The sequence below is a fragment of the Brachypodium distachyon genome, chromosome 3 (assembly GCF_000005505.3).
Source record: "Brachypodium distachyon strain Bd21 chromosome 3, Brachypodium_distachyon_v3.0, whole genome shotgun sequence".
In the NCBI taxonomy this organism is placed as follows: Eukaryota; Viridiplantae; Streptophyta; class Magnoliopsida; order Poales; family Poaceae; genus Brachypodium; species Brachypodium distachyon.
The window spans coordinates 35,461,115-35,485,579 of record NC_016133.3 but is presented as its reverse complement, the minus strand read 5'-3'; the positions used below and the strand labels follow the sequence as shown (position 1 = coordinate 35,485,579).

At 45.8% G+C, this 24,465-nt stretch overlaps 1 protein-coding gene and 1 pseudogene across 1 annotated transcript; one reads left to right on the top strand and one right to left on the bottom strand.

Annotated features, from left to right (window-relative positions):
- Positions 1-31: 31 nt before the first annotated feature.
- On the top strand, positions 32-6,172 carry LOC100821525 (annotated as a pseudogene).
- A 4,698-nt stretch (positions 6,173-10,870) lies between these two features.
- LOC112271682 lies at positions 10,871-11,865 on the bottom strand. Its single transcript, XM_024461430.1, has one exon. The coding sequence runs from the start codon at positions 11,660-11,662 to the stop codon at positions 10,871-10,873; it is 792 nt and encodes a 263-aa protein (XP_024317198.1). The 5' UTR covers positions 11,663-11,865.
- Positions 11,866-24,465: the final 12,600 nt, after the last annotated feature.

Here is a 24,465-nt window from a genome sequence, read left to right as displayed (position 1 = left end):
CTACTGTTGCTTTAGCTTTACTCACGTCAGCGGCATATTTTTATGCGGGTCTTAGCAAAAAAGGATAAGTCCACTCCAGCTTTCCCCCCTTTCCGGCGACTCGAGCGCTGCTCGCGTCGGCGGAGGGTGCTGCGGCGCGGGGGGCGCGGTGGTTGCTTGCCGGAGGTACACCGCCCTCTCCCTCTCCGTTCCTCACCTCCCCTGGCTCAGATACGAATTCCCCCGTTTGTGCGCTTGCTTTCACATCCTTTTCCGTGCTTGATTTTTTTTTTAAATAATGGATTCTGTGCTTGATTTCTCGTATGCTCGGTCACGGCCGTATCCGTGGATGATGGTCGCGTATGGTGTTAGCTTCGAGTAACCCTAGTTATTCATGCGTTCGTGTTCATGCTTGTGCGTTCCTGATCTCGTGGTGCCATGCGTGGTAGGGTTGCGGCCTCTTTATTTTCTGCAGGATCGAGGCGAATCGTTCATGAATGCTTGTTAGTTTTACATGATATCTGGATGCTCGCTGTAGACCTGGAGAAGAACGAGTTTATGGTATGATTGTTTGGTTCATAGGGGAGAACTCAGAAACTGTGACACCGTGTAGGTTGTACTTTCTCTGCTTTTACATAATGCTTGTTCTGAATTTAGGTCTTTAGGTAAATACGCAAGTTTGAGCGATCAGGGTTTTTCCCGTCAATTTATGCTTTAACAGATTTTAGGATTTAGATGGCAAATGTTGTTCGATTTTCCCCTGTTGCTGTTGGTGCGTTTGCTTATGTTTCAGGGTTTTTAACGATTTTCATTTCTTGAGAAGGAAAAATGAAACAAGGTCTTATGTAAAAATGATAAAGTAGATCAAAGGAAAACGAGAGAAAACTTATGCTATCCATGTCGTTGACTTCACTATCCATTACTTGCTTCTCCTGGACAAGAGGCTCTTATATATGCCACTGATCCATTGCCACTCAATCATAATGTCCAGAAAAGTTGTCCATTGCCACTGTTTGATGCTTCTTTTATGTAGAATTAATATCAGAACAAAAGTCTCTCTTAGCCTGAATTCAGAACTACATATTATTACAAATAAATGCACTGCAACTACATGGCTGAATATGAAGTGCAGTATCCATTGCCTGTACACAAAGTCTTGACCCAGTGTTCAGTTTTCGATACTTTTATTTTACTTTATACAAAGTTTTGATTACGAAACTTTCCTTGTGACTGGATATTTTTATGCTCTCCTGGAACCGACAACTTACTTCATGCTATTACTAACACTTATGACTGAGCTGCACTTGCTTTGAAAAAGAAATTGAACCTTTAATTTCTTCTTAATTTTTCCGTTTGATGCTTTACAGAATTATTCTGATGGTTGATGGCCAGATTGTTTGCTTCCCTTTTGTGTCGTAGGCTTGTTTCCCTGTCAATCAAGTTTGCAATTACTTTGTTCTGTACCTTAGTATCGTCGGCACTGCTAGACAGCAGATCCGAACAGTTGTACATATATGGACTACTGTCAAATACATTGATATTTTTCATTATCGCTTATAGTTGAGTTGTCAAAGCGATCTGAGTTGTCAAAGAATTGGTGGCAGGCACTGTTCTTTCATTATAAATTAATCGATTTGTGGAAGGGTGCCTAGCCTGGTGGTTAGGGCCTTATGGGCCCTTGTGGAACCCCGGGGTCTTGGGTTCGACTCCTAGCTGGAGTGAATTTCAAGCCTGGTTTAAAAAAATCCCCTCTTCCGTCCCATGCCAAAGCACAGGTCTAAGGTCCGCCCCGGTCTCCCACGGGTTGCGATTCCGCTGTGTATGGGTGGGACTGAGGTTCGAGGATTTTGGGACTTGCGTGAGAAGTTCTTATTATAAAAAAATACCCGGGGGCTGTCTGCTCCCCGCAAGTCCTGCTTTTTTTTTAAAAATTAATCGATTTCAAGAGTTGTACATTTTTACAACACTTCAAGACCTATAAATTGAAGTGAAAATAGAATTATTCTATTTTATTTTCAGGTCTGGAAGAAGTAATACAGAAAGTAACAGCTTATAAAACGACTGTTGAGTATTTTTCAGTTGCTTCTGTATGAAGGTATTCACTTCATACGTTGCAGTATTTAAGAAGCAGTTTCAGTTGCTTCTGTACTGTTATATTGCAATATTTAAGAAGGTATTCATAATGTTGAATATTTTTTTCGGTTGCTTCTGTATGAAGGTATTCACTTCATAACTGTTTCTATTTTGATTTAATGACTAGCTTTCAGCTGAAAATTCTCTATATGAAGGTATTATTGGTGAGTAATAGTTTATTGGAGAGTTATTACATGTTTGCAAACATGGACACATGGATGCTAGTTTACATGGCAGCTGAAAAATCTTATGGCTGGAGCTATTCGTTTGTGTGGGCCGACCCTTTTAACCCTTATGTGCACCTAATTACCATTTTATGAGGTATGGGTCAGCCCTTGACCCTGCTAATTTCAAATGGATCACATAATGTTCAGAACCGCCGCACCCCGGTTGCAGCCTGAAGTGCACCACTCTATTGTTAGTTTAAAAGTATATTGAAGATATATGATTTAGTCCTGCATTGTGCGTTCAATTAAATCCAGAGGCTTGGCTTTTGGCACCTGTTTTTTGTTGATTGTTCAGGAAAATGTCATTGAATATTGGTGGAGCAAAGAGTCATGCCCGCAGAGACTTTTTGCTCAAGATCCAGTCAGACGCTCAAAAGTGTTGGGAAGAGAGCAAAGTTTTTCAGGCTGAGCCTGGCAATGGACTTCCGGGCCCTGGTGAAAAGTTCTTTGGCAACTTCCCATATCCTTACATGAATGGCTTACTGCATTTGGGCCATGCATTCTCATTATCCAAGCTTGAGTTTGGTGCTGCATACCACAGACTCCGTGGCTCAAATGTCCTTTTGCCATTTGCTTTCCATTGCACTGGGATGCCAATCAAGGCCTCAGCTGATAAGCTTGCCAGGGAGATTGAAGAGTATGGAAACCCTCCAGTGTTTCCTGCAGCAGAGGATGATTCAACTGCTGAAATGGCAGATGATAGCCAGTCTGAGCAGGCTGCTGCTGTTAACCCAGATAAATTTAAGAGCAAGAAATCAAAGGCTGCTGCAAAGAATGGCATGCAGAAGTTCCAGTGGGAGATCATGAGGGGCTTTAACCTTTCAGATGAAGAAATTGCCAAGTTTCAAGATCCTTATCATTGGTTAACTTACTTCCCTCCTGTGGCGAAGAGAGACCTTAAGGCTTTTGGCCTAGGTTGTGATTGGAGGCGTTCGTTCATAACCACTGCCATGAATCCTTTTTATGACGCTTTCGTTCAGTGGCAGATGAGAAAGCTGAAGAAAATGGGCATGAGGACATGAGGTACACGATCTACTCCCCATTGGATGGCCAACCTTGTGCCGACCATGATAGGGCAACAGGTGAAAGTGTGCAACCACAAGAATATGTGCTGATTAAAATGGAGGTGGTTCCACCTTTTCCTCACAAGTTGAAGGTCTTGGAAGGAAAGAATGTTTATTTGGCAGCAGCTACATTGAGACCTGAGACAATGTATGGGCAAACAAATTGTTGGGTATTGCCTGATGGAAACTATGGGGCTTTTGAGGTCAATGATACAGATGTCTTCATTCTGACATCAAGGTCTGCTCTTAATCTTGCATATCAGCACCTATCCAGGGTCCCCAAAAAGCCAACCTGCGTAGCTGAGTTTTCTGGCAACGATCTGATTGGCTTGCCATTAAAATCTCCTCTTTCCTTGAATGAAATCATATATGCTCTCCCCATGCTCACCATCTTAACAGATAAAGGTACTGGCATTGTGACTAGTGTTCCAAGTGACTCAACAGATGATTACATGGCACTACAAGCTTTAGTTACAAAGTCAGCACTGAGAGCGAAATATGGAGTCAAAGACGAGTGGGTTCTTCCATTTAATATTATACCGATAATAAGCATTCCTGAATTTGGAGATAAGTCAGCTGAGAAGGTGTGCATTGATCTTAAGATTAAGAGCCAACATGACAGGGATAAACTTGCTGAAGCAAAAAGGATGGCCTATCTTAAAGGATTTACAGATGGAGTGATGATTGTAGGGGAGTACAATGGCAGAAAGGTTCAAGAAGCAAAGCCGCTGATAAAGTCCAAGCTTTTAGAAGAAGGCTTTGCTATTTTGTATAGTGAGCCTGAGAAGAGAGTTACGTCGAGATCTGGTGATGAGTGTATCGTTGCTCTCACAGATCAGTGGTACATAACTTATGGTGAGACAGAATGGAAGCAGAAGGCAGTAAAATGTTTAAAGAATATGAATATGTTTTTAGCTGAAACTCGTAATGGGTTCGAACACACATTGGCTTGGCTGAACCAGTGGGCCTGTTCTCGTTCTTTTGGCTTAGGTACCCGAATTCCATGGGATGAGCAGTTCCTTGTCGAATCTCTTTCTGATTCAACCCTTTACATGGCCTATTACACGATTGCACATCTTCTGCAAAATGGTGACATGTATGGAAAAGAAATAACTTCTATTAGGCCAGAGCAAATGGCGGATGAGGTATGGGATTATGTTTTCTGTGATGGTCCGGCACCCAAAAGCGACATTCCTCCTGCTCTGCTGAGCAAAATGAAGCAAGAATTTCAGTATTGGTACCCCTTTGATATTCGAGTATCTGGTAAGGAGCTTATCCAGAACCATCTGGCGTTCAACATTTATAATCATACAGCACTTCTGCCTGAGCATCATTGGCCTCGTGGTTTCCGTTGCAATGGGCATCTGATGCTTAACTCTGAGAAGATGTCCAAGTCCACAGGGAATTTCAAAACTCTTCGGGATGCCATTGAAGAATTCTCTTCGGATGCTACTAGGTTTGCCCTTGCTGATGCTGGCGATGGTATGGACGATGCTAACTTTGTCTTTGAAACTGCAAAATCTGCTATTTTGAGACTTACTAAAGAAATTGCATGGATGGAAGAGATTATTACTGTACAATCTTCTATGAGAGCTGGTCGTCCCTCTACTTACGCTGACCATGTGTTTGACAATGAGATCAACATTGCTGTAAAAGAAACTGAGAAGAGCTATGATGCCTTCATGTTCAGAGATGCCTTGAAGTATGGATTCTATGACTTACAATTGGCTAGAGCCGAGTACGGACTCTCTTGTGGAGCGGCAGGGATGAATCGTGATTTGTTGGGGCATTATATGGAAGTACAGACCAAGCTTATCACCCCGATTTGTCCGCATTATGCTGAACATGTGTGGCAAAAGATCCTGAGGAAGGAGGGTCTTGCAATAAAGGCTGGCTGGCCTAGTGCCGACACTCCTGATTCTACTCTAAGAAGTGCAAACAAATATTTACAGGACTCTATAGTTCTAATGAGGAAGCTGCTGCAGAAGCAAGAATCTGGTTCGAAGAAACCCAAGAAGGGAGCTCCTCCTCCATCAGCAGAGAACAAGCTCACAGTTGGTCTGATCTATGTTAATGAGCACTATGACGGATGGAAAGAGCAATGCTTGAGGGTGCTTCAATCAAATTTCGATAGCCAAGCACGTTTGTTTGCCCCTGACGAGGATATCAACGAAGCATTAAGGATTTGCTTCATCGAGCATGAAGCAAATTTCAAACAAGTCCAGAAGCTTTGCATGCCTTTCATCAGGTTCAAGAAAGATGATGCCCGGACCATGGGTCCCCAGGCTTTGAATTTGAAGCTCCCCTTTGGTGAAATGGACGTGCTTGAGGAGAACCTGGAGCTGATCAAGATGCAGCTGAGCCTGGAGCATGTAGAGGTCCTGTCGGCACTTGATGGAGCTGCTCTTGCCATTGCTGGACGGCATGTTTCTGTGCTTAACAAGAATCCACCATCTAGAAAATTCTGTTTTATCTCGTGTGAATATTACCAAGGAGTATCAGTTGATGCGTGAGGAGTGAGGACGCCTCCCGAGCTTTGCGCTCTTGTACCGGCCATGGCCAGGTCAGCTCTAAGAACACGGTTTTAAGCTTACTTGTGTCGACGAATCATGATATCTCGTGATCACACACATTCAGTGTATCCGATTGAGCAGAAGGCTCATCATCGAAGACAAATTGTGTTGAATTTCTAGGAATCTGATGCATCTCTTGTGTGACTTTTGTGCTTGCCACTATTGACCAATAAAAATCCCAATTGTGTGCGTATCATCAGTTGGTGTTTGAAACCTTTTTTTCTTACAGCAGCTGGTGTCTGAAACTTGATACTGCACACGTTCATGCTCGAAACTTGATAGTGCACATGTTATTACTGATCCAAGTTAACAACAGTTCAAAATGCGGCTTGTTATTCCCCGGCGTTTCTTCCTTTTTAAATGCCGTTGAGACCATCAGTTCTGTAGTCCATATATGTATGTAAGTCTGTACATTGCCTTGTCAGCCTCTTGGGCACTTCTTTTATCGGTTCTCTATTCCATGTGAGATGGCTAAAATTTCGGTCATTAACTAGAAACCCCAGGAGGCGATAACTACGATCTTGTCGCTTTTTTTTTCTCTATTTGAAAACTGATCGAGTCCGCCTCCTGTTGCCGTAGACTCGTAGCACCATTTGTCATCGCACTGTTTGCCACAGTGAAGCACAGGGGTCATGGGAGGGACTGGGACTCTGGGACTGGGAGTGTGTAGATAGAGAGAGAGAGGGAAAGGAACAGAGCAGCTCGGTCCATCAATCAATCAAATCAATGACTCCTAGTCCAGTTCCAGGCTTTCAGCAATCAACGAAAAGCGCCTGGCTTTGGTGCATGCATATGGCGCGAGCCGATCGGACCGAAACCAGTCTTCACGATGGCAGCCAGCCATGGCCGGCATATATATTGATGCTCGTACTGTGCATACGAGTATATACACGCTCTTTGGACTTCGGTTCCGTGAGGCGTGGCAGGCACGAGGGCATGTCGTGCACATGGGGCGCGCGGGCGGCGCCGAAGTGAACGCTCGCTCGCCTCGCTTCGCTCCGCGCCGGGTTGTCAAACGCCGCCGGGCCTGCACATGCCAACGCCCGCGCGTGTCCACGCGGCGGCCCCTGTACGCCGCATCCTGTGCAAGGAATTCCTCTGTGCAGCGCACCTCTTGGAGCGCCAGGCTTCTCTCCGCGTCCACCTGACCCGGGCCATGATGCCTGGACGCCTGGTACACACGGTGGGACAGGCGACAGGCCATGAAGAATGGACCAGTTCAGGCGCCGGGGAGATCAGCTGCAGCGATTTCTGCCCCCTAGCTCGTCGCTGAATTCTCCAGGGATCAATGTGAAACAGGCCGGCAGCGATAACACGGCACGGTTGGATCACGATGGGACGCTGAAGTTTGACACTGGTTCTGCTTACCAGGTGGATCACGAGGGAGAACAAAACCAGAGAGCACGCCGTACGGTTCAACACGGTACTAATTCGGGAGTAAAAAGAATGATCACGTCGTGTAGGGGTACGGTCGTCGTACGTGCTGTCTCCCTCCCACACTGTTTGCCTGTTTGGCACAGTGCTCACAGGAGAATGAAGGAATGGAGCCGTTGAGTGAGCCCCAGCTTCTTGTATAAACAGCTCCATGCATATATCCATGGCGCGAGCCTATCAGCCTACTGGATCGAACTCAGGCAATGCATGCGTCGTTCGTCTCGTCGGAGAGGCCGGCCGTGCCATAGCCAAACAGTATGTGCCACTGTGCAGATGCCTGTAGGGTGCCGTGGCAGACACGGGGCATGTCGACCACATGGGGGGACGACATCGACCGGTCGATCGGGAGAGCAGAGCGAGCGGTGCGGCGCCAATTAAAAGCTTCGGCACGTACGTACTACGTACGTTCGCCCTGCATATATGCTGGGCCAATTAATACGTAGTACTCCCGCAGCAGCAGCCCGGCCCCCTTGACACCCGTGAATATATATACACAGTCCATATATATATGCACGTGTAGGCAAGAGTTCGCCTTAATAACACGCGTAAAAGAAATATATGGACGAGCAATGTGAAGACAAGCAAGTGTGGCCGGCCGGGTAAAAGCGAGCAGACCAAAGGGGATTAGGGGACTGGATCTAGAAGGGGTTAGAGTAGACTGACAGGATGGATGGATTGATCAATCATGGTAAGCACACACCAAGCTCTTCATGCAAGTAGCCAACTGAAACCGCAATCTCGATCGATTATATCACGATTGTATCAACAGGCAACACAAGGAGACAGCTTGCCCATTAGCTAACTATGTAAATCTTCAAAGCCTCCACTCGTTTCAGGCTCACCTCTGTACTTTGCTGTCAATTAATTATTCCCCTGTTTTTTTAATAAAAACCGCAATCTTGATCGATTAAAATTAAAATACGCGGCGTGAATCTGGGAATCCAAGGGAACACAATTATAGGGCCTCCCTCTCACTTGCCGCATGAATCCAAGCCTCCAAGGAACCACGATCAGCGTATAATAAGAGCATATTTTTCCTTCCAGAGACAGCCGGGCGTCCCAAAAGCCAGAGCTGGGCCACACTAGCCAGGCCACCTTCTTTTTTTCTTCCTTCTTCCCTTCTAGACTCTTGACTCTCTCTCTCACCCTCATCCATGTGCTCCGATCCCAATGCCATCCACACGCGCGCGCGCGCTAGCTAGCACAATCTGGTTCACCTTGCTATGCCTTTTCCAGTTGCTGCTGCATGCGATTTTCACACAGCTCAGCTAGCCTGGTGGTAACACATACAGCACAGCTGCATATATTTCAGTCCAATTGGCAGCTAAAGCCAAGGCCAGTGGACAAGCACTGGACTGGACTGGACAGCAACATCAACATGCGGCTGATCCCCTGCTCCTACCTAGCCTGGACTGCATGCATGGATGAGTTGTAAAACAAGGCCTGCAGCACATGACATGACAGGATCATCAGGCAGCTGGGGAGGCTGTGTGTGCTATGGCTATAGCCTAATTAGCTTTGGGGTTGGATTGTGTCACCAGCAAGACACCGTGGCCGGGCTTATTGTACAAGTGGTGGTGATGAAAGGAACAGAGCATTGCTGTAACATGTCTGTGCACATGTTTCTTTTCTAAAAGGGTCTGGCCATAGGCGTTGAGTCAAGATGTGTGAACCCCTCGACATATATTTTCGCACGGTCGACTTGGGCGTTACAGTAGCAGTTAAGGAATTTGGAAAACCCAATGTAAGAACTCACCTCGCCACAAACCGGCAACTCATGAGCAACAGAGTTTGCAATCTCTTGCAACAAGCCAAATAGTAACAGGAGCTTGCAATTCTTTGAAGATTCTGTCTAGAAGAAAGAAAAGAAAAGAGAACAAAGATCTCACCTCGCCACAAACCGGCAGGGTTGCAATCGTACCTGACAAATGTACATGTCTGCTTGTGTGGTTCAGTTTGTGCCTAGCTAGGGACTAGGCAATGGGACCAAATTGAGTGGTTACATTGGATTTTGATTGGATTGAACAGTTGGTGAGAGCATTTAATTTCCAACTACAAAAAAGAGAAAGAAAAGAAGAAGAAGAAGAAGAAGAAGAAGAGTAATTGTGACGGCCTTTTAGCACAGATGGAGTACTGCCGCTTTTTTATGTTTCTTTTTTCTTTTTGGGCATGGGCCCATCGCATAGCATCGGCGCTGGTGTGAGATGGGCTTGTGATGCTGAAATATAGGCGCCTCTCCTCTCCTTTCGTCAAATTTACTCGATTTTACCTAACGGGCGGTGTTGCATGCAATTTTCCTTTTCTTTTGCAAAATTGGTTTTAGGATATTCTGGATGGGATGGAATAAGAAGCGAATGCTACGAGAGGCTAAAGAGCGAATGTTTGCTCATTATAAATTCTGATTCTGAATTTACTGTCTTGTTTTGCAGTTGCACTCTTATGAAAAGAAATCAGCTTGTTGCAAAAACAAAATCCTGATGCATAATGGCGCAATAATATATGTCACTCTTAATTCCCAAAGTGAATTAGACCGTACAAGGAGTATGAACTAGTGTGTATGGCCTCTTCTCTAGATGTCTTTCGGGAGTGTAGACTACCCTTTGAACATTCGACTGTCTATTTTTGTAATTTGTTTTCGAATTTTGATTTTGTAAGTAAAAAAATGATACTACAAGTTTTTTATTTACGGAACTACTTAATGCCGTATTTTCTAAATATTTGTAGTAGCACATAAATGAATAAATTAGCATACTCCGTTCCAAAAATATAAGATGGTTTAATTTTGTCCTAAGTTAAATTTTCTAAAATTTCACCAAGTTTATAGAAAGATCTTCAAGCATCCGTAAATCTTAAATTAGTTTCTCAGATCTATCATGATATATATTTTTACGGATATTAGAAAGATATTAAATTATGTGATGTTGCGGATATTAGAAATTTTAACAAACTTGGTCAAAATTGTACAAGTTTGATTTAGAATAAAATTAGAGCATCTTATATTTGGAAACCGAAGCAGTAAATGATGCTGAAAAAAGGAACGAAGGCAGCACCGGAACCTTCAGGAGTCATATGTTAACGTTGGCACAGTTCATACACTACAAACCTTGCATATAAAGGTGGTCCCTCCGACGCTCCCGTCCCATACTGTTAAGCATAAAACCAGGCGACAACAAGCGCCCACATAATATTGTCTCTGGCCCCAGACCACTCAAAATATACCGGCGTTCATCGGAACTTTACCAATTAAACCCCCAGTTCATCGGACGATTTTATCGCATGTAGGACATGTCACCGATAAATAAATCGTGCACCTGAAAACAAAAACAGAGGGGGTCCCCTAGCATATATAGCACCTCCCGCAGTTTCTTAATTTCCCCAGTAAACTAAGCCTTTTTCTCCCACTTCGCCTCCCATATAAGCCTCAGCTCACTGCAGATACGAACAGAGTTGCAGCACAAGTTCAAGGAGCAGAGCAGCAGCAGCCCATACTCCTCCTTCCTCCTCCTCTTCGTGGCACCCGCTGCACGCAGCCAGCCATGGCGCCCCGGGAGCTCCAGGAAACTTCCTCCTCTTCCTCGTCGACGTCGTACACGACCAGCTCCACCGCGTCGTGCGCGTCCACCGTCACGGACTCGTCTTCCTCCCCCTCGTCGCCGGCGGCCAATGCCACGGCGCCGGCTGCGGGGAAGAAGCGGCTGGAGGCGGAGATGGAGATGGAGATAATGGAGGAGGGGGAGGCGAGGAAGAAGAAGCGGAAGCGGAGCAGCGAGGGGAAGCACCCGACGTACCGGGGCGTGCGGATGCGGGCGTGGGGGAAGTGGGTGTCGGAGATCCGTGAGCCCCGGAAGAAGTCCCGCATCTGGCTCGGCACCTTCCCCACCGCCGACATGGCCGCCCGCGCCCACGACGCCGCCGCGCTCGCCATCAAGGGCCCCGCCCGCGCCGCCCTCAACTTCCCGGACCTCGCCAAGCTCCTCCCGCGCGCCGCATCGCCCGCGCCCAAGGACGTCCAGGCCGCCGCCGCATTGGCCGCCGCCTTCACCACTTCTTCCCCTTCGCCGTCGGAAGAGGACGGCGTCGTCGGAGGAGAAGAAGAAGAAGACGCGCCCGCGCCCGCGCCCGCGCCGCCCAAAAACGAAGAAGCCGCCGCCGCCGCCGCGCCGTTGAGGGGCGACGAGGAGGAGCTGCAGCTGTTCGACCTGCCGGACCTGCTCCTCGACATCCGGGACGGCTTCGGGTTCTCGTCCGCCATGTGGGCCCCGCTCCCCGACGTCGACGAGGCGGTCAATGCGGAGCTCCGGCTGGAGGAGCCGCTGCTTTGGGAGTAGAATCGAAGATGCTTGCCACGACTAGACAATCAATATACTCTAGGAGTACTCAAACTCTATCTAGTTTAATCTCTCCTTTCTTCTTCCTCTTCTTCGTTTTTCTTCTTCTCAATAGTCGTACTTTTTTCATAGTCTGTTTTTCTTTCTCTTTCTTTCTTGGTTTAACAAGTCTAAGCGAGTAATATACATATGCAAAAAAAATTGCTACATGTTAATTACCAGTGAGTTAATTATTACTATCATATTATCAGTCGGTACTACATAGTGATGTGTGAAATATTCCAGTGGTTGACCTTGCTAGATTTTAGGTGATGTACTGTATTCATTTTACTATGAATACTCTATGAACTGGACCGAGTTCCCCAAGAAAAATATTGGAGTGTCATGCAATGGAAATTGAGATGAGAAGAAAACAAGTGGGATCAGTGAGAAGCTGACTTTGATCACTTAATTAATCAACTTCCACACTTGTTTATTACGCAACTGCTGTTAATCAACAAGTACTTAACTGTATTAGTTACTCCAACAAATCCTATAAAAAAATCACTCCGAGAAATCAACAGTCCCATTTTTTGTTTACTACACCATCACCTGCTGCAGCTAAACTTATTGGTAGACATGAGTTTGTTTGGCTGGTGTTGGTCTCCTCCATGATAATCAAATTTGCAATGCAAGAAGGTAGTGCAAGTGCAGTGGAGACAAACAAAAAGGCAGAAATCCTCATGTGGCTCCAGCAGTGGCAGCATCTCATCTTCTTCTTCTTCTTCCTTCTCCTCCTACCCTGGCCTCCCCTGCTTTTTAATCCTCTCTTTTGCCAGCTGCTTTGGAAACCCCCTTTACTTCTTCCCTGATCACCCGGAGGAGGGAATGAGATTCTTCTTGTACAGGGGAGTTGAGGTTATTTTAAGCATGGTCATCATTTCCAGTGAGAAAGCTAATGCTCCCACTTACCATGCATGCGCAGCAGCTGACCCTGCATGGCTGCATGCTCTGCCCTTTCGCTGGATTGGAACACTGCCTCTCCATAGAAAGCAAGGAAGAATCAAAGCTGCCTTAATTGCATCCCCCCTTCTCTGATCGTGAGCGCAAACCAAAGAGGAGCTGCCACGTGGACGGCCTTGATCGCGTCTCAGCGTTGCGAGGGGCTAATTACTATGGGGGTCCACAAGGGTCTCCGCAGGGTTATTGTATAGTCCTAGTATAGTATGCACAGCCGTTCCTTCCCGATCGAACGGCGACAGCTACTCGGTCGCTGGTTCTTGCCACGTTGGCAACCGAACAATTGTGGGATTTCGGATGACTGTACCACAGCAGTGCGAGTGATCGCCGAGCTGGAAGGCACTGGGCATCGGTAGGTGAGGTGGCCTTGGCCTACGTGGAAGATGCATGTACAGTCGTACATTTCCACGTGCGTAGACGTGCGTGTAAAGTGCCGTAATGACGTCGTACAGCTTGTACAGTCCAGATGAACGGGAAAGCGACGCGTCCTGTGTCCTCACTGTTGAAAAATAAAATTAAAAGATTGATGCGCCTCGCTGGACACAGTTGTCAGTTGGCGTGCCATTTAATTGGCCAGCAGCGATGCCAAGCGAGTGAACGCCAGAGGAGCCCCAAGTTGATGTCAGCAAACGGCTACTGCTCAAAGCTTAGCTTAATTAGCTTGGGGATTATGCAAGGTGGAAAGTTTTCACCTTTGACAGTGGCGGTTCTGACAAAAAGAAACAGTAAAATGTACGAATTTTTGCAGGAGTTCGACAACGGCGGTTCGATTACGGTGAAAGAACCCCGGGAAGATTTCTCACGTTCCAGACAGGGTCAGAAGTTTACCGCGGGATCTGACTAACAGACACAAGTGGAAGCTACTGTCAAAAATAATAATGGAGAGAAGTCGAAGCTAGCTCCAAAGTCGAATTTCCGCCTCTGTCAAAAGGTGAAAGCGTTGTTAATTAGTGGAATCAACCTGAGTTACGCAATAGAAGGTTGATGCATTACCGTCATGGTTCGGACAAGTCACCGGTGATCTGTTACACTCAACTGCTCTCCTCTGCAGTTTTTACGTAAGCCCCGCAGACTGCATGTTACTCCCTCCGTTCTTAAATACTTGTCGCTGTTTTAGTACTATTTTGGAACGGAGCGAGTAGTTTTTACTGAGCTGTCAAGAAGATGAACTGTTGTAGCAAATGAGAAATTACTGGATAGCAACCGCGCTTGCTGGACTTTCTTCAAGCAAGATGCAAACAACAGAAGGCGACGGCCCGTCCGGGAGCTTAATTTGCTGCCCGTACCAAGTTCCTGCGTTCCAAGCAGATCCTTTCGTTGCTTTTGATGTTCAAATTCGCCAATTTGTTTTTGAAGAAATAAGGTCACGATCAGGCTTCGTTAATTATGGCACGATCGTGTAGTCTGTCGAAAGCATGGGCTCAACTAACACCAATTAACTACCACCGTACTGACAACAAGCATCAGTCTACGTGTTTGGATATATTTTTCTGAGACTAATCATGATTCATGTCACATTAACAAATTACATGGTACAAGCAATTATATTTATGTGTACTATCATGTGATTTTGCTTTTGCAGTCCATGGTGTACATGGTACCGCAAGATCAGATTTGTCTTGTTGTTAGAGGCCGTGTCATGATTTCCATCCTTTTCCTCAGGATTACACGGAAACGACAGCAAAATCTGCACAGATGGGGGTTTTACATGCATGAGAGGAAATTGCATGCACACTAGAGTCCCACAAAGAACACTACTCATGAATGCAAAGCAAGACCCTGGGATCAAAAAGCAGATCTTTCACTTGGCAGTGTTTGTTGCAAAGTTGTCATCACAAAACCTTATCATGGCCTACTTATTGCCAGCAGTAGGGCATATCCTACAACGCAATGTTGCAATGCACAAGTGAGATTTAAGAAAATATATAATATATGACACATATGTGCAAATATTATCTATCTTGGGGCAAAGGAAACACACTGATTAAAGCGGATCATGAACAACAACATGATGGATTGATGACGGCAGCATGTCATATAAGAGTACTCCAGCTAGTGTTTGCAGCTAGCTTGTGAGTTGTGGCTACGATTCTCAGATGCCTGTTAATTAGTACTTTATTAGTCACCTAGGTGGCTAGGTAGATACTAACTGTAGCTAACTTGACAAAATGCCATCAAAGCTAGGTAGTTGAGAAACGTATGTATCTCAATCTATAACGATGCTAAAATGTTCCTACATGGATACATGTCAATTGGCCCAAGATGTGAGCCTTTGGAGAAAAAAGAAGAAGAAACAGTGCGCAATTCAAAGTTGTCAACAATGACTAGGCAACAACAAAAGGGTGCTCTTTCTTTTCTTTTTTTTCCTTTTGGTAATTGACTAGCTCAGTTGCTTTCAGGGCAAAAGGATAAAATGCTCTGTGGTAGAGCAAGGGGCTAGATGCACAGTACTATGTCTACAAGCAAGGAATAAAGCAGCAGGGTGAGGCCCCAACCAGTACACTTCTTGTGTGCTTACTTGACCCCTTGCGTGCACCTCTCTGCTGCAAGGTAGAGGAGGTCATGCCTCTGATGCAGCCTTAACAGTTGTTTACTGTTGGAAAGGAAGCTCATCATATGGATGCAGCTGCAGATGCTGATGTCTTAGCTTTCACTTGCCATCATTAGATGCTTCACAAGACTAGACATGCATCCATGTGGTACCTTTGGAAAACCAGGTCTTCTCCTCTGGTTTGGACTTTAGAAAAAAAAAGGTAGCCATGAAATTTGCCGACACTTCGTAATTTACGACTTTGCGTTGCTACCGAGCTATTATTGTTTCCCTTGAAAGTAAATTAGGGAGAAAACATGGCTTGCGCGAAGAGGTGGCAAGAAGAAGTCCATGGAAAAGTCGGACTGAATCCTGTGAACTAATTTTTTAACTCAATATGAGTTAAATTAGGGCCATTTGGCATGTTAGCCTGACACTTTAGTCTTCACACACATTGGTCGATCAAAGATTATGTAATACTCTACTAAAGATTCATGCCCTTCCCCACGTACTCTCTCCGTCACATATTAAGTCTCAAAATATTACATGTATGTATTTAGACGCTTTCTAAACATATATACACCTATATTTGGATAAATTTGAGACACTTAATCTGAGACGGAGGGAGTATTATATTTTCATGCAAGAATATTCCTAACTTGCATACAGATTTTTAACTTTTGACTTAGCCATCGCGATCAGGGATCGATGACTCTGCCCCATGCATGCAAAGAGAAGATGTCGCCGGATCTGAAAAATCTTCAGAAAGAAGACCGTTGATCGGTATCGATCAGTGGTGTGTACAGTACTTACACAGATATTGAGGCGGATTTCTGATCTATCGTTTCGAATTAATGGAGCATTGGACTATCATCATAAATTTAAACTGCAGCCGGCAGGATCACATGAACATGCACGGTCGCTTGATAAGTCATATCCCATGAGTTGGTCTATTCCAAGATTAGTTTTATCTTTGTTTGAAAAGCAAGACATGCTACGTACGGGGCTCCGCATCAATAGACGCATAGAGCCATTTTGACTAGCTAGGATCGAATAAATTAATGAGATAAATACTACTGTAGATAACTCAAATGGGCATTCTATTATTTTGTCAATTTTGCTTATTTTCTTTGTACACAAAAGTCCATTTTAAACACTGACGTCACAAGTAAAATCTGAATCGGACCATAACCTCATAATCCTTGTAAACTCTAATTTTATTGATCCCGGATAATTAGACTCTTATTCCCAGAAATCATGTTTGGTGGACTGGTTTCATTGATGTGGCACACGATTCTTAAGTAAGCAACATAGGCATACAAATTCTCATGATTAGCATGGAACTAATGCGCATATTTGTTAAATTGAGAAGATTTTATTGGGATTAAAAATTCTCGTGATTTGCTTGCACATATGTTTCAAAACTATCATACTATGAATCCAGACAAGAACATCTAAGTCGTATCAACAAGTCAAAAGAGACAACATGACATAGACCGACTTAGTTAAAGAAGAGTGTTGTGGATCTCATCATGGAGTTTGAAGGCGAATGCCTAAACTTATTTGATTCTTGCAATTCATGTTTATCTTCTAAGTTGTCGGTATACAAGTTGAGAACATGTGAGCTCTTTTAAAACCGACAAACTCGATCGGGCCATCATCAACATAGATGCAAATCATGAGTAAGCTTACTCATCAATCCCAGAGCTATGTCAGCGAAACCAATCCACCAAAATTTATGGAATAAGTCATGTCTAGATACATCCAAATTTTAACAAACTTGAGACATTTTTTGTTGGACGGAAGGAGTACTTCTTTGTTCACCGTATGCAACGGCCGGCTCTGGCTAGAAAAGAACATCACACCCAACTAGTGAACGTTAAGTCGTTGTTGCTTCCCATGAAACGTCCAAGTTTAATAATTAGGGTTTTTTACTTCCGTGCCCTCGGTTCCTTAGTTGTACTCAATTTTGCCCAGGCCTTAAAACACGGCTCGCTTCTACACTTCGTTCTTTGGCAAATGCTCGCAAATGTCCTCACGGCAGACCTGTTAACGTTCAAGGCCTTTGACCGTTACCTCCTGACGAGTGGGGCCGGGTTAAATCCTGCCGAGTGGGGCCAACCTAGCTACTGACATGTGGGGCTGAAGCAACAGGAAAATGATCCCTTTGACTATAGAAGAAATGATTAATTTGCAAGTGGGTCCACCGTCTGAAGGAAAAATCAGGCGGCTTCTGGCCACTACCTCGCCGATGCTTTGCCATCGCCGGAGTTGCTCTCCTGCGTGACACAGGCAAGGCAGGGGGTGGGGTGTCTAGCAGGCGCAAGGCCGCTTCACCCTGAGGTGGCGTTGGAGCTTCTCATTGCTGAAATCTTGCTGGCCGCGAGCTCGTGCGGTCTGCGGTGGCGGAGGGCTCCGCTAGGAGGCGGGGCGATACAAAGCATGGGAGAGGCAGGAAAGAGGGGCAAAAGAATGAGTAGGTCATCACGAATCTGATGGAGGCATTGAAAGGGGTGGAGGAGCACTGCATGAGAACCTCGACGCCGGCGGGTGGTAGGCAGAGAGCAGCAGCGACGCGGGGATGACTCGGACCACACGAGGCTCGATGAGAATCACCGGAAGGTTCAGAGTGATCAGGTGGAGCTGAGGGATGCGGCGGTCGAGTCCAGAGGTCGTCGGAGAAGGAGATCTGCTCGGCGGCAGCAACCGGTAGGAGCTGAGGAAGAAGATGGTGACGCAGCAATTGGAGGCACTTCGGGTCGATTACTTCTGCATGAAGGATTCTCGAGCCGATGCGGGTCTCTTGGGCAAGGTGGCGAGGCTCGTGTAGGACGCTGGCCATGACGGTGCAAAGCAGCGGCGCGCGAGCGTGCTCTGGACGGCGCGAACGCCGTTCGCGTTCCGGCCAAAATAGAGCACGAGAGGGTGCGCGGCTTGCGGATACAGCTTTGGCATGTCTACGAGGTAGTGGCGGCAAGTTTTAGCGCCCGAGTTGAGAAGCGACGGTGTCGCGATGGACAGCAGAAAGAGCAGCCAGCAAGATGAGCTGCTTTTGTTCGCCGGGGGGAAGAAAGAGCCACTTTTTGCCCTTTGAGCCCACTAGAATGGACAATTCAGACCAAAATCAATTTGTGATCACATGCATGATGTTCAAAGTAGCACATCTCTCTGGGATGTTTTAGAATCTCTAAAGGAGATGTTGGAAGTTTGATGTAAATTTTGGAATTGAATCACAAAAATTTCTCCAAATGAACTCAAACTTTGCACACTTGTCACATGTGCCTATTAATGTCATTATCTCAAAGCTTGTTCAAATCTGAATTGTTTGCCTATTTTTCTGAATTTCAGATTCAAACAAATCTGGGGAACTGTTATCTCAATCAGCTCTTAGATTCACAATTTTCGTCCAAGAAGATTTTCATAGCATTTAGTGTTCATCCTTGATGTTCTCTCGAAACTTTAGATTTTCTGGAGTTCATGAACGATATTTCGTGCATTTTTTGAATTTCCAGACTTTTCGGCTCATAATTCAAAATTCAATGAAACTTCGCACAAATCGATGTGGAACCAATATAACAAGGATGAACCGGGTCCAAAGTCATGGTTGTGCCATGACATTCCAAAAATTTGGAATGCACCGGGTCCGAACGCACTTGAATCCTTTTTGCACCTAAACTACTGTTTTTGCCTATTCTGCCAATTGAAAAAAAAAATAGGAAAAATTATCTGAAAAAATCTGAAAACCTGGATGGGCTCTTTATTTGTCAATACCTGTCACCAATAAAAAAATTCAGACCAAAATCAATTTGTGATCACATGCATGATGTTCAAAGTAGCACATCTCTCTGGGATGTTTTAAAATCTCTAAAGGAGATGTTGGAAGTTTGATGTAAATTTTAGAATTGAATCACAAAACTTTCTCCAAATGAACTCAAACTTTGCACACTAGTCACATATGCCTATTAATGTCATTATCTCAAAGCTTGTTCAAATCTGAATTGTTTGCCTATTTTTCTGAATTTCAGATTCAAACAAATCTGGGGAACTGTTACCTCAATCAGCTCTTAGATTCACAATTTTCGTCCAAGAAGATTTTCATAGCGTTTAGTGTTCATCCTTGATGTTCTCTTCAAATTTCAGATTTTCTGGAGTTCAGGAACGATATTACGTGCATTCTTTGAATTTCCAGCCTTTTCGACTCATAATTCAAAATTCAATGAAACTTCGCACAAATCGATGTGGAACCAATATAACAAAGTCATGGTTTTGCCTTGGCATTCCAAAAAACTTGGAATGCACCGGGTCCGAACACATTTGAATCCTTTTTGCACCTAAATTACTGCTTTTGCCTTTGGACCAGCCTTACTTTACCAACGTTGTTTCATTCAAAATATTACAAACTTATGCAACTAGAGATAAATAACGGATAACATCATGCAGCGTCGTCGCCGTCGTTGGGGCCGAAGATGGCGTCGCGCTCCGCCCGGATTTTCCGGACGTTCTTCCTCCCCCGCTCCTCGAGAAGGTTGCTCCTCTCCGAGTGTAGCATCGCGAGCTCAAACTCGTACCGCTCCCTCGCCTCCGCCGCCTCCCGACCGCACTCGTTGGCGAAATATTCCGCCACGGAACCTACCTTCGCGGCAGCCATGTGCCGCCGGCCGGCTTCCCGCACACGCTGCTGGAGGGTATGCAGGAGCTCGGCGTGGCGCCGATTGATCTCGCACTCAGCCTCCTCCTCTTCCTCATCATCGTCGTCGTCATCATCGTTGAGGGGATTCGGCCGCAGGACGAGCACGGGACGTCCACATCGATGCGGGCACGCGTTGGCGGCGGCGAGCGGCTACGACGAGCGCCGGCGTCCATGCTCAATGCATGGGACAATGCCGCCGGCGCATGTCGGTGGGTGCCAGACGGCGGAGTGGTGGCCAGCTCACGCCCATGGCCGCCGCCGGCCGAACTCTCGGTACCATCTACTAGCTCCTTGTCCCTGGCCATGGTGGAGAGAAGCGGTAGAGCTCGAGAGAGAGCGAGAGGAAGAATGTAGATGAGATCAGAGGAGACGAGAGAATCGGTTTACTGGGCACGCACATAAGTAGTAGTGGGGAGAGGAAGCCGACGGGACCGAGAGAGTAGTGGGGAGAGGAAACCGACAGGACGATCTCACAGTTATTGAGAGTGAGTGGGAAACGTGTTGGGATTGCTCTCACTGGGCAGCGCCGCCAAGCACACCTGCTATTGACGCCAGTTCGCTCCAACTTCCCACGTACACCAGTTTCCCATGCATTTCAAACTGCGCCAGCGACCGCATTCAAAGCCCACCGATCGACGGAAAACCTCTCCCCTTCCCCTGTCACCATCGCTATTTAACCCGGCGCCATGGCTTTGCTTCTTCTACACAGCTCTCCATTCTTCTCCTTCTTCTACACAGCTCTCCACTCCACTTCTTCAACCCGGCGCCCAACGCCCCCACTGACGACAAGCAATGGCGTTCGAAGGCCTCACCTTCAACCCGCCACCCCTCACTGACGAGGCGTTGTTCCCACCTGGCGTGCGTGTGGAGCGGACGCTCCAGGTGTGGGCGATGTCGCGCAGCCGGAGCTCGATGGCGCTGGCTAGGAACTTCCTCAACACCGGCTTCAGTCACCTGGAGGCCGGTGGCCCTCCAATGTACCATCTGGAGAGGCTCCGCGAGCACGGCGTCAAAACCGCCCTCCGGGTGCACCTCACCAACAGCCATGACGCCGATTACCTCCTTGGCCGCGTGTACTGGTGTGGATGCGAGTTCATTGCATTCACGCTGTACAACGTGTACACCAACACTACGACCACGTTCCCCCACGCCGGCGAGATGCACGGCCTCCCGTACATGGAGGAGGCGGAGGCGCCTGTGGAGGTGGCTGTCGAGGGGCCTGCGTCGCCTGTGGAGGAATCTGAAGACGAAGCCGAGTGAGCGATCGATCGACGTTTTTTTTTTCAAAATTAATGTCTTTAATGTAAGCCCTTGTTGGAATATATGAACATACTAGGTTCTTTCTTCCATGGCTGTGTTGTGCTGTGTCCGCGGCTTGAGCGCGCGACAGCGGCGTATCCTAGCGTCCGTCGCGCCGACCGAGAGCATCCTAGCGGCGCATCCTTGCGTCCATGTCCCGGTGCTCCTCGTGCTCGCGCCGATCCCCACGCTGCAACGGCCGTTGTCACGGTGGCCAGACTCAAGCTCGCCGAAGCCTGGCCCGGCGCACAGTCAGCAGCGCGCATTGGTCCCACCTGTCAGCAGCTAACGGCTTGACTGAGTTGACCGTGAGGAGGTGCTCCGTGATGGGAAAAGCGAGCATTTGCACAAATGAGGAGGGTAGAAGCGAGCAGTGTTCTAAGGCCCGGACAAAACCGAATAGAACTAAGAAACCGATGGCATATAAGTAAAAAACCCTAATTATTTCTCTCAAGCCAGCAGTCTTAGCAGGTATAGCTACGGTCGCTTCATTTCACTTCTTTTTCCTTCTCGTCGTGGTCATGGTGATTGCCAATTTTCGGAGTAAGAAAAACCGGCGAAAAAAGAACTCGTCAGATGTCTTAATCGTTTCCAATTAAGGACAACGATTAGACGAGTACGTAGTACTATTCCCAATGCGAGAAGACTTCACCACAGCCCCCTTGTGAATGTGAAGGTGTGAATGTGAAGGATCAAATCGATTATACGTTATGACACACTTCATGCTACTCAAAATTTAACACTTTTGCTACTTCATGCTACTCAAAACTATAACAAGGATCGATGGGTTAACTTGGTTAAGTCCATTTGTAGAAATGCGCCTTCCCTTTTGTCTATCGATTGTACGGTGTATGCTAAATGTGTCTACGGTCCTAGCCACTGTATATATGATATGACATGACATATACAGTATACATATATACCTGAACTGTGACAGTAGGTACCTACTAAGAAAAAGATGATTAAAAAAAAGGAGGGGGGGCATATATACGCAGGAGAGGGAGAGAGAGACCATATATATACATGCATGTACACATGCATCACACATACCCTACCTTATGTATAGTTAGCCTCCCTAGGCTCGAGGGCACCCAATTAAGCTACGGTACCTACCAGCCGTACGATGCCTATACACGCATGCAGCAAACGACGGCCATGCAATTGCAACTGCGTGAACAGCAGCACATCATGAGAGAACAGCTGCCACTGGTCCAGCGTTGGATTGATGTGCAAGAGAACAAGGCTAGCTAGCTACCATGCAACAGAACCAACAAACTAATGGAAGATTATGGATGGAGCCAAAGTACTAGACTGTTGGAAAAGGAAGACATGCACGATAGTCATAAGGAGACAGGCATGTATGTAAGATGTATCTCCTCTCTCTAAAACTCAGCAGAAAAATCACAACCGTTCAATGGATATACGTACAAAAGAGAAGTTGGAAACATATGGCCTGTGTTCAATTTAATTATGCATTCACAAGCCAGAAAGAAGTTGACTACTCATCTGAAAAGAAGACGTCATTACCTGGAGGTTAGATTGTGTTGGTAGGCCGTTGCTCTCTCTGATTATCCACCACAGAGTCACAGACTTCATGATGCAACGCATCATATTCACATGTTTTGTGTTGCTAAGCAGCAATTAAAAGAGATATTTGTGTTAGTTGATTGCTACTATTAATTGATTTTATGTAGAACTAGGCGGTTAGTTGACAGTATAAACTGCTGCTGTACTAGGTATGGACCATCCTATGTATCAATTAAGCTGACATCTCAGTACAATCTACTGTTGAAAGGCAGTTTTCAGAATTGAAAAGACTAAGTACGGCGCCTAGCAACTAATTGCAGACTCTGTCAAGTCTTTATGCTACCGGATTGGAAGCATATATATAAATGTATCAATAATGCCAAGGTTTCACAACAACTTCAATTATGCACATCCAAATATTAGAAACTGGACTAGAATCCCCCAAAATTTTGAGCAAAAAGATGTATAAATTAGACTGAAAACCCCAAGACACGAGGAACAACCAGTGAACTTACTATCTGTACTCCGTGACTACGTGCACGGCCTAATAAATTAAATGCATCGTGGAGTAACATATGTTTGAGGAATAAATTAATCTCTTCAAAGATTATACGATGGAGTGCACATTACACATATCTTATTCCTATGATGCTGAAATTTATCATTGGGCATTGGCCATGCATCTTTCTGAACACCAAAGCCGTTCTTCCAATTAACAATGGAGACAAGGTGTTTTGCCATTGCCCTCCCGTCGTTATCTTTTCTTGCCATTTCACTTCAGATCCATGCATGGGGGTGGGACCGTGGGGGTACAAACAGTGACCTACCAAGCCATTGGCACCCGGACCTTAATTGTTCATCCTAGCTAATCATCGTGTTGCATGCAAGTGCTTTTTATCCTAAGGAAAGATGCTCAATCAAAGCTTAATCATCCTTTTCTCCTTTCGTAAAGGGAGAAGGCAATTAATCATGAGCATCTAATCCCTCCCTTTATTGTAACAAACCTAGCCGTCTAATCATGCATGGATATGTTCAACGTGAAGGTATAGCATGCAACACAGGCTACTAGTGCTTATTTCTACGTCATATTGACAAGTGGAGGAAAAGTGGTTAAATTAACAGACCAACCATGCATGTTTCACATTCCATTATTTTATTCCTTTTGAGGGGACAAAAGAAGACCAAGGCTTCTGAAAGCAAATCAATCATATAATTATATATGCACAATAATAGAATTTCAAAGGGAGAACTAGGAGATCATGCATGCAGGCCAGGGTTATTTTTATATGTGTACAGGACTAGTGCTGGACAAAGTGACAGGGGAACTAACAAATCGAGCTGGGATGCAAAATATTGTGCTGTGAAGCCAGCAACAAATGCAGCATAACATAGCAGAGCGTAGGTTCAGGTATTTGGTAGGTTATGCTACGTTATGTATGTTCATGGACAGATACGGTCCGATGATGCAGGAGGAACCGCATCTGTATGATACGATTCCTTCTTGGTTTTGCCTCTAATAAGTCCATGGAACTCAGAATAAGGGGAGTGGAGGAGAGGGAGACAAACTCAGACACTTTTGCCCTAAAGGGCTTTGCAAATGGAGCATTTCTCAGTTGGCACTGTGATTGGGCATCCATACAAACATATTATGCAAGCTAAAAGCAACTGGGCCATCGGGCTTA

Excerpts from the sequence above, each read along its gene's own strand:
- LOC112271682 (XM_024461430.1), bottom strand. The coding sequence starts at position 11,662 with ATGGCGGACGAGAACCCGAAGCCGTCCCGGATGTCGAGGAGCAGGTCC.